Source organism: Brachionichthys hirsutus, chromosome 14 (assembly GCF_040956055.1).
Source record: "Brachionichthys hirsutus isolate HB-005 chromosome 14, CSIRO-AGI_Bhir_v1, whole genome shotgun sequence".
NCBI lineage: Eukaryota > Metazoa > Chordata > Actinopteri > Lophiiformes > Brachionichthyidae > Brachionichthys > Brachionichthys hirsutus.
The window spans coordinates 398,534-408,964 of record NC_090910.1 but is presented as its reverse complement, the minus strand read 5'-3'; the positions used below and the strand labels follow the sequence as shown (position 1 = coordinate 408,964).

Genomic DNA, 10,431 nt, shown 5'->3' with positions numbered 1-10,431 from the left:
TGTTTAATCTACCCATGACCCTTGTTTAATCTACCCATGACCCTTGTTTAATCTACCCATGACCCTTGTTTAATCTACCCATGAGCCTCGGCTCCCTGATTGGTTCGTGAGACAGACACCATCTCTATGTTCAAGAGTAGATTAAAGACTTTCCTTTTTAACAAAGCTTATAACTAATCGATGCAGTAATCAGTATAATCAATATGCTGTCATTAGGCAGCATTGGTGGCTTAACATCATGACACACTGAGCTCCTCCCCCTTTATCTGATTATTCATGTTATAAATATATGTCAGTAATCTCTCTCTCTTCCTGTAGTCTTGTTCTCTCTCTCTCTTTCAGGTCCTTCTGTCCGTGGTGCTGCAGAACCTGGACCTGTGTCCCTCACCGCTGATGTCCACGTCGCTAGCATTAGCATTTATAGCTTTATATCGCTAGCATTAGCATTTATAACTTTATATCGCTAGCATTATACATCTTGTTTTTGTGTGCTCGTTATCTCTTCCCTATCCATCTCCTTGTTTTTCGTCTCTCCTCCGACCTGCCATTCTCTCTCTCTCTCTCTCTCTCTCTCTCAACCCAGCCGGTCAGACAGATGGCCGTCCACCATGATTCTAGGTTCTGTCCAAGGTTTCTGCCTGTTAAAGGGAAGTTTTTCCTTGCCTCCGTCTCCAAAGTTCTTGCTCTTGTGGGTCAAGTTGGGTTCTGTCTTTCCCTGCTAATCCTCTAAAGTGCCTTGAGATGACTTCCTGTTGTGATCTGGTGCTACATAAATAAAACTGAATTGAATGTTTAATCTACCCATGACCCCTCGGACATGACCTGGAAGGGGTTAAAATTCTGAAATGCATTCAAAAAGTCTTTGTGGCTCAGTCACTGTGGATCAATCTTGAAAGTGCCCCCCCCCCCCCCAAAAAAAGAGAAGTGTAAATTACTACCTCCGCCGAGGAGGTTATGGTTCTGTCTGTTAGCAAGAGAACTAAAAAAGTTACTGACTGATCTCGAAGACATTCTCAGGAAAGGCTGGGAATGTTACCAGGAACAGATATATTTATTAGATAGAATGTTATAGTACAAGTACAGTCACACAGTAGCATGTATTAGAGTACAAGTACAGTCACACAGTAGCATGTATTACAGTACAAGTACAGTCACACAGTAGCATGTATTACAGTTCAAATACAGTCACACAGTAGCATGTATTAGAGTACAAATACAGTCACACAGTAGTATGTATTACAGTACAAGTACAGTCACACAGTAGCATATATTAGAGTACAAATACAGTCACACAGTAGCATGTATTACAGTACAAGTACAGTCACACAGTAGCATGTATTACAGTACAAGTACAGTCACACAGTAGCATGTATTAGAGTACAAATACAGTCACACAGTAGTATGTATTACAGTACAAGTACAGTCACACAGTAGCATGTATTACAGTACAAGTACAGTCACACAGTAGCATGTATTACAGTACAAGTACAGTCAAACAGTAGCATGTATTACAGTACAAGTACAGTCAAACAGTAGCATGTATTACAGTACAAGTACAGTCAAACAGTAGCATGTATTACAGTACAAGTACAGTCAAACAGTAGCATGTATTACAGTACAAGTACAGTCAAACAGCAGCATGTATTACAGTACAAGTACAGTCACACAGTAGCATGTATTACAGTACAAGTACAGTCACACAGTAGCATGTATTACAGTACAAGTACAGTCACACAGTAGCGTGTATTACAGTACAAGTACAGTCACACAGTAGCGTGTATTACAGTACAAGTACAGTCACACAGTAGCGTGTATTACAGTACAAGTACAGTCAAACATCCTGTCTAAGAGGAACATTTCTAAAAAGCCCTTGCGGTCTTGTTTCCGTTGAAAGTCCTTCGTACATAAATCATCGACATTTAACAATACAAATAAAAATAAAACCAATATTAAATTACTCAATTGATGCAACGTAACATTAGAAAAATAAAAATAAAATGATTTTACACCGCCGATGCAAACTAACAATTAATCTAAAATAAATTACACCACTGATGCAAAATGACAATGAATGACAATAGATTACATAAATTACAATAAATTACAAAGACACTTAATGTGTGCAACGTAGGTGGACAAAAAAAGGGGGGGGGGGGGGGGGGTTGATCCGGAGAGAGTCGTGATGACTATCTCCGTTTCTGTCCCCCTAAAAGGTGTATTTTTAGGGCCGTTTTGAAGGAGGCCAAAGAGGTGCTTTGGCCTCCAGGATCTCCAGAAGAGATCCTGGATCACTTGGAAATTTTGTTTAAATTTGCAGCCAGTTTGTCAGGAACCCGGCTGGCGTTTCCTGCTCTACGTAGCTCCACCCTCCTGCTCGCCAGATTGTTACCGCCGCCGAGGAGGTCGTTTCTGTCGGCGTTTATCAGTCTGTCTACTAGCAGGATGACTCAAAAAGTTACACACAGATCTTTATTAAATTTTCCAGAAAGGTGAATGTGACCAGGAACAGATGATTACATTTCGTGATCCAGAAGAAATCCTGGATTCTGGAACACTTTATAGTAAATGGAGATTCAAAATTTGTTTCTCAATTTCTGTTGATTATTGTTTATGGAATGTAACACAGTCATGTCGGGTGGGGATTGCGGATACTGTCGCCACTTTTCTAAAATTGGGGGTGCACTTGTGTTTAGCGGGATTACGGAAAAAGTGCTGGGTGGATCTTGATGAAAACTAAATCTGAAGATGGGTCCAACGTAGACCCCATTAAATTTTGAGAGCGATCCGACACAGGTCTGGATACAAAAAAAAATCCAGATTTTCTCCATTAATTTATAATGTAGGCTCATATCTTGCAAAATCTGCACTCAACTCACTCACCAAAAATCATCAGTCTAAAGGGGTCCGGGGGTCTCTCTCAGGCAAAATGTCTTCTGGCTCTGATCCAGAAGGAGGTCAGAAACAAATATTACAGTTTACATTGAAAACTTCATTCACAGATTCAAAGATCCGTTAAAAATCAGGATAAACTCTGACACTTTTACTTGTAATGAAGTAGAAAGACGTGATATTTTACTAAATAGCATGGATGTTGGGTCATTCAGCCTTCCTCTGGGTGGCGCTGTCTGGTTTGTAATGAGCTACAATCTGAATCAAGATGAAGGAGTTGATGATCAAGAAGTGCAAACCGGCGAGCCAGATCAGCAGGAAGGTGTTGAAGCCTTCAAACTCCAGGAAGTAGGCTGGACCCAGCCAGATACCCTGAAGGTGGAGACGAAGAACACGAGAAGTCCTTCACTCAAAACAAAGACCTCCAGTTCAGGAAGATTTCTTTGGTGCAACCAGCTTCAGATTTGATGTGGACCCAAGTCAGACACTCTAGAATCTCAATGTTCTAAAGTGTTCTGAAACCAAGGCCTGAATTTTCATGGCTCCACAGAACAGCTTGGAGAAACATCTGTGTCTCCTGCTGCAGACTTTCACTCTGCCTTTGGGTGAGCAGGGACGAGCTCAGGACTCGTCTGTGAAAGGGAGACTATTCGCTCTAATATTACAAGAACTCAGATTGCAGTAGTGGAATACTTGCTAATAAAAAAAAAGCATCTTTGGCCTCATATAATCTTAACATGCACCAAACAATAGGTTCAATTAGTTACCTGTCCAGCAAACCAGAGGAGCAGCAGAGAGACTCCCTGTCTGAGTGACAACGTCAGATGAGGGATGACCAGAGGCAGCAGACACAGGTACCACAGGAAGTACTGAGAGAAACAAGCATGAGACACAGGTACCACAGGAAGTACTGAGAGAAACAAGCATGAGACACAGGTACCACAGGAAGTACTGAGAGAAACAAGCATGAGACACAGGTACCACAGGAAGTACTGAGAGAAACAAGCATGAGACACAGGTACCACAGGAAGTACTGACAGAGCAACAAGCATGAGACACAGGTACCACAGGAAGTACTGGCAGAGCAACAAGCATGAGACACAGGTACCACAGGAAGTACTGACAGAGCAACAAGCATGAGACACAGGTACCACAGGAAGTACTGACAGAGCAACAAGCATGAGACACAGGTACCACAGGAAGTACTGACAGAGCAACAAGCATGAGACACAGGTACCACAGGAAGTACTGACAGAGCAACAAGCATGAGACACAGGCACCACAGGAAGTACTGACAGAGCAACAAGCATGAGACACAGGTACCACAGGAAGTACTGACAGAGCAACAAGCATGAGACACAGGTACCACAGGAAGTACTGGCAGAGCAACAAGCATGAGACACAGGTACCACAGGAAGTACTGACAGAGCAACAAGCATGAGACACAGGTACCACAGGAAGTACTGACAGAGCAACAAGCATGAGACACAGGTACCACAGGAAGTACTGACAGAGCAACAAGCATGAGACACAGGTACCACAGGACGTACTGACAGAGCAACAAGCATGAGACACAGGCACCACAGGAAGTACTGACAGAGCAACAAGCATGAGACACAGGTACCACAGGAAGTACTGACAGAGCAACAAGCATGAGACACAGGTACCACAGGAAGTACTGACAGAGCAACAAGCATGAGACACAGGTACCACAGGAAGTACTGACAGAGCAACAAGCATGAGACACAGGTACCACAGGAAGTACTGGCAGAGCAACAAGCATGAGACACAGGTACCACAGGAAGTACTGGCAGAGCAACAAGCATGAGACACAGGTACCACAGGAAGTACTGACAGAGAAACAAGCATGAGACACAGGTACCACAGGAAGTACTGACAGAGCAACAAGCATGAGACACAGGTACCACAGGAAGTACTGACAGAGCAACAAGCATGAGACACAGGTACCACAGGAAGTACTGACAGAGCAACAAGCATGAGACACAGGTACCACAGGAAGTACTGACAGAGCAACAAGCATGAGACACAGGTACCACAGGAAGTACTGACAGAGCAACAAGCATGAGACACAGGTACCACAGGAAGTACTGACAGAGCAACAAGCATGAGACACAGGTACCACAGGAAGTGCTGACAGAGCAACAAGCATGAGACACAGGTACCACAGGAAGTGCTGACAGAGCAACAAGCATGAGACACAGGTACCACAGGAAGTGCTGACAGAGCAACAAGCATTATCGATCCTGAAAATAAACGTCATGGTTTCACCTGTGAGGTGCAGACTTTGTTGAACGAGACAAAGATGGCTGTGTGCAAGAAGCAGCAGAAGGCCAGGTCACGGTGAAAGGCCCACGATGTCACCAGCAGCAGGACGATCTGTGGTAGAAACGCTGCCAGGCCAAGCCCCCAACTCCACCGCCCGTCTGCACCGAGAGACGAGCATCATGAGACGGCCCGGGGCGCCTCCCTTCAGTGTGCACCTCCTACTCGCGGCGCCTCCCTTCAGTGTGCGCTTCCTACTCGCGGCGCCTCCCTTCAGTGTGCGCCTCCTACTCGCGGCGCCTCCCTTCAGTGTGCGCCTCCTACTCGTGCCGCCTCCCTTCAGTGTGCGCCTCCTACTCGCGGCGCCTCCCTTCAGTGTGCGCCTCCTACTCGCGGCGCCTCCCTTCAGTGTGCGCCTCCTACTCGCGGCGCCTCCCTTCAGTGTGCGCCTCCTACTCGTGCCGCCTCCCTTCAGTGTGCACCTCCTACTCGTGCCGCCTCCCTTCAGTGTGCGCCTCCTACTCGCGCCGCCTCCCTTCAGTGTGCACCCCCTACTCGTGCCGCCTCCCTTCATTGTGCACCTCCTACTCGCGGCGCCTCCCTTCAGTGTGCACCTCCTACTCGCGGCGCCTCCCTTCATTGTGCACCTCCTACTCGCGGCGCCTCCCTTCAGTGTGCACCGCCTACTCGTGCCGCCTCCCTTCAGGCATTGCATGGGTTAATACCTGCTGTGAGGTAAAGCATGTAGAAGTACGGAGAGAAGTTATGTTTGATGTCTCTTCTGGTCAGATGATACAAGTAGGTCTCATGAAGGAACTCCCAACCGTACCTGGTAAGAAAGGAGCGGCTGATTAAAGCGCCGGTAAAGCGCCGACAGCAACATGTTCATTCTTGGAGAACGCTGGCAGAGCATGCGCCGCATATTTAACGAATAAAACACACAGAAAGACGCGTTTGTGTATACATGTCCTTTGTTCATCTCACATGTAATAGAAGAGCACGGTGAGAGTGCAGAAGACTCCTCCAGCAACAGCAGCGAAGAGGAGCAGCTCCCGGTTGAAGAAGCTTCCCAGAAACCCAGTGAGGCTCCGCCCCCTCATTCTGAGCGCCTCAGGTTTCGTTTCCTGCGTACGGAGGGTCAGCGCTATTGGCAGCGCGTACGTAATGGGGTAGATCTTCATGTGGACTGACAGACCGTAGAGCACTGCTGCCCACGTCCGACGCCGGGCTAGGAGGAACCGGATCAATCAGCAGAGGAGCCGTGCAACACGAGTACAGGTCCAAACGACTCGTACCTTCCAGACAGGAGCCGTGCAACGCGAGGACAGGTCAAAATGACTCGTACCTTCCAGACAGGAGCCGTGCAACGCGAGGACAGGTCAAAACGACTCGTACCTTCCAGGCAGGAGCCGTGCAACGCGAGTACAGGTCAAAACGACTCGTACCTTCCAGACAGGAGCCGTGCAACGCGAGGACAGGTCAAAACGACTCGTACCTTCCAGACAGGAGCCGTGCAACGCGAGTACAGGTCCAAACGACTCGTACCTTCCAGACAGGAGCCGTGCAACGTGAGGACAGGTCAAAATGACTCGTACCTTCCAGACAGGAGCCGTGCAACGCGAGGACAGGTCAAAACGACTCGTACCTTCCAGGCAGGAGCCGTGCAACGCGAGTACAGGTCAAAACGACTCGTACCTTCCAGACAGGAGCCGTGCAACGCGAGGACAGGTCAAAACGACTCGTACCTTCCAGACAGGAGCCGTGCAACGCGAGGACAGGTCAAAACGACTCGCACCTTCCAGGCAGGAGCCGTGCAACGCGAGGACAGGTCAAAACGACTCGTACCTTCCAGGCAGGAGCCGTGCAACGCGAGTACAGGTCAAAACGACTCGTACCTTCCAGACAGGAGCCGTGCAACGCGAGTACAGGTCAAAACGACTCGTACCTTCCAGACAGGAGCCGTGCAACGCGAGTACAGGTCAAAACGACTCGTACCTTCCAGACAGGAGCCGTGCAACGCGAGTACAGGTCAAAACGACTCGTACCTTCCAGACAGGAGCCGTGCAACGCGAGGACAGGTCAAAACGACTCGTACCTTCCAGACAGAGGACTGTCCCCAGCACCAGGGCCGCCAACACTGACTCAGCACTCCCCCTGCTGGAGACCCCCATGGGTACGGGGTTGAGGAGCCACAGCGTGCAGGCCCGGAGCGCGGTCTGAACACACCCAAATAAAGACCTCATTTCTTAAGCCTTTTTGTTGAGGTACAGAACGTACTTTGTAGATGCGTTCTCCTAACGAGTCCGGACCTGGAAGCGCAGCCCTCTCAGCCGGAGGATTCTGTAGATCAGCAGTCCTGACAGCACATCACACACAATGAAGAAGAGCTTGCCGAACGCCGCGCTGAGGAAGATGTTGGGGGTGAGAATCCAGGCGAGGAGGGGGGTGTAGCGGTACGTCGACCTGCTGTACGGAGACCCGCCCTGGGAAATGTCCAATTGAGGAAGTACACTTCAGAATGATTAGTGACAAAACGTACTTACTACTCATGTTCCATCTCCTTGTCCAATGAGGGGTCGCCACGACAACCCAACCCTCCACTTCACCCTGTCCTTTGCATCGTCCTCCCTCACTACGTCCATGTCTCTTCTCCTGGGTCGTCCTCTAGTCCTGTCCTTTGCATCGTCCTCCCCAACACCAACCACTCTCATGTCCTCCCTCACTACGTCCATGTGTCTTCTCCTGGGTCGTCCTCTAGTCCTGTCCTTTGTATCGTCCTCCCCAACACCAGCCACTCTCATGTCCTCCCTCACTACGTCCATGTGTCTTCTCCTGGGTCGTCCTCTAGTCCTGTCCTTTGCATCGTCCTCCTTCACTACGTCCATGTCTCTTCTCCTGGGTCGTCCTCTAACCCTGTCCTTTGCATCGTCCTCCCCAACACCAGCCACTCTCATGTCCTCCCTCACTACGTCCATGTCTCTTCTCCTGGGTCGTCCTCTAACCCTGTCCTTTGCATCGTCCTCCCCAACACCAGCCACTCTCATGTCCTCCCTCACTACGTCCATGTCTCTTCTCCTGGGTCGTCCTCTAGTCCTGTCCTTTGCATCGTCCTCCCCAACACCAGCCACTCTCATGTCCTCCTTCACTACGTCCATGTGTCTTCTCCTCATGTCCTCAACCCGATGAACACAGTCCTCTGCTTTGTGGAGGACAGTTTTCACTGCGTCACAACGACAGCACAGAGAAGGAAACACGTTTCTGAATAACGGCACCAAGATCGTGTGTTAAATAACTCCTGAATTACTCTCTACAAGTCATTTACTTGTAATCTAACTCGCATAGTCTGATTGTTTAGATCAAGAAATAAAAGTATTAAAATAAAAGCATCTTATGTTTGAGAAGTTTCATTCAGGTATGTAATGTGATAGTTTAATTTAACTAAATGAAACGCGAGTGACTGTAAAAACACATTACTCTGAATGGGAGGCACAAAACTGCATCGCTACTTTAGTGTAGTACTTGATAGTACTCGCCGTCTCCTCGTCCTGCTTGACGCCAGTGACGTGGCAGGCACTGTAACGTGACTCGTTTGTTACGTTACCTTAGTGACGAATCTTGCAGCGTCTGTGAATACATGGTAATCAATGTCCGTGTACTTCAGCGGCATCGTCTGATCCCGATAGTCTCCATAAGCGACCAGGGCCAGGCGCAGAGCCAGGGAGGCCGCGAGGAGAGCGGGCGGTCCAGTTCCGAGCCGCTCCATCACGGAGGCTAGCGAGGCTAGCGAGGCTAGCGGCGTCATCTCCCAGCCCGCGTCCCCTAACCAGGATGTTTATCTCTTCGCGTCCATTTTAGATGGGCTTCGTTAAAAGTCGAATCCGTTCCAGACGACCAAACTTCAAAAATGACAACCCGGAAGTAACCCGGAAGTACGTTTCAGAACATTTCTTCTTCCCGTGAAAATTTCATGGCAGAAGCTCAACAATTGATCCGCGCCACCTAGTGGGAGAAGGTGTCCACGACAGAAGGGTCAGCTCAGTCACCTCTGGCTGTATCTCTCACATGAAGCTTGAACAATATAAAACATTCAATCTGTCCATCTTCTACAACTCCTGTTTGGGTTTGCTGGAGCCAATCAGCCAAATTCCAACATCAAAGTGTCCCTGAAAACCAGGCTCCAAACGTCCCAAACAAACTGATTCGGCTACTCCTCAATCTGGGGCCCATGACCCACCTTCTTCCTGGACATTTTGCTAGCCTAAAATGGCTCAGGGTAGAAGACAGGGTTAAACAACTCAAAATGGGATTGGCATTTAAAATAGTCAATGCAGCTCTGCCCTCAGTCCCCTCAATCCCTGCATACCTGAATAAACACCTCCACAGCCACAACACTAGAGGGAGCTCAAACAACAACCTGATTACCCCCTCCTACAGGACCAACATGGGTAAATCATCTTTTTACAATACTGCCCCCTAAGGGTGGAACTGTTTGACTCCTGCCCTCAAAACATGCACCTCTTTGGCCTCCTTCAAAAAGGCCCTAAAAATACACCTTTTAGGGGGGCAGAAACGGAGATAGTCATCACGACCCTCTCCGGATCAACCCCCCCCTCCTTTTTTTGTCCACCTACGTTGCACATATTGTTACCCTCGTCGAAGAGGAGGCGAGGGTATTGCAATTGGGTGCGTTTGTTTGTCTGTCTGTCTGTCTGTCTGTCCGAGCGCATAACTCAAAAACTAGTAACCTGCTCGACTTGAAATTCTTACACAAGCAAGGTTCTGTCCGTGGCTCGGTCCTCCCCGAGAATGGCGTTGATCCGGATCTGAATCCAGATTCTAGAATTATTTTTACATCTGGAATTGTGCCTGTGCTGTAAACTGCCACTTTAAGAGGGAGGGACACGAATGGCATGATGGGAAAAAGAGTCCAGAAGGAGTCTTGTAGTACGTTCCGGAGCAGCAAGCTAGAGCAGGTTTGGCCCCTCTGATCCGGAAGCCCTGTTTACTGTCTCACAAGATCCAATAGTCTATTGGAGGCGGGGTCTGCAATCTCTGATTGTCTTTCTAGTTTCTTTTTATTTTATTGTTATTTTGCATCAATTGAGTAATTTATTTTATTTATATTGTTAAATGTAAATCGATGATTTATGTACGAAGGACTTTCAACGGAAACAAGACCGCAAGGGCTTTTTAGAAATGCTCCTCTTAGACAGGATGTTTGACTGTACTTGTACTGTAATACATACTACTGTGTGACTG

At 48.1% G+C, this 10,431-nt stretch overlaps 1 protein-coding gene across 1 annotated transcript; it reads right to left on the bottom strand.

Annotated features, from left to right (window-relative positions):
- Positions 1-3,096: 3,096 nt before the first annotated feature.
- pigm (phosphatidylinositol glycan anchor biosynthesis, class M) lies at positions 3,097-8,935 on the bottom strand. Its single transcript, XM_068748189.1, has 8 exons — positions 8,774-8,935; positions 7,482-7,655; positions 7,268-7,388; positions 6,157-6,400; positions 5,898-6,001; positions 5,179-5,333; positions 3,657-3,758; positions 3,097-3,261 (listed from the first exon to the last, which is right to left on the bottom strand). The coding sequence occupies exons 1-8, from the start codon at positions 8,933-8,935 to the stop codon at positions 3,097-3,099; spliced, it is 1,227 nt and encodes a 408-aa protein (XP_068604290.1).
- Between the last annotated feature and the right edge of the window lie 1,496 nt (positions 8,936-10,431).

What these genes read in the sequence shown, in the direction of transcription:
- pigm (XM_068748189.1), bottom strand. Translation starts at nt 8,935, where the DNA reads ATGGAGCGGCTCGGAACTGGACCGCCCGCTCTCCTCGCGGCCTCCCTG. An exon ending in ACAAAGTCTGCACCTCACAG is followed by an intron (nt 3,759 to 5,178) that starts GTGAAACCATGA and finishes TGTTTCTCTCAG; the next exon opens with TACTTCCTGTGGTACCTGTG. An exon ending in TCCTCTGGTTTGCTGGACAG is followed by an intron (nt 3,262 to 3,656) that starts GTAACTAATTGA and finishes CTCCACCTTCAG; the next exon opens with GGTATCTGGCTGGGTCCAGC.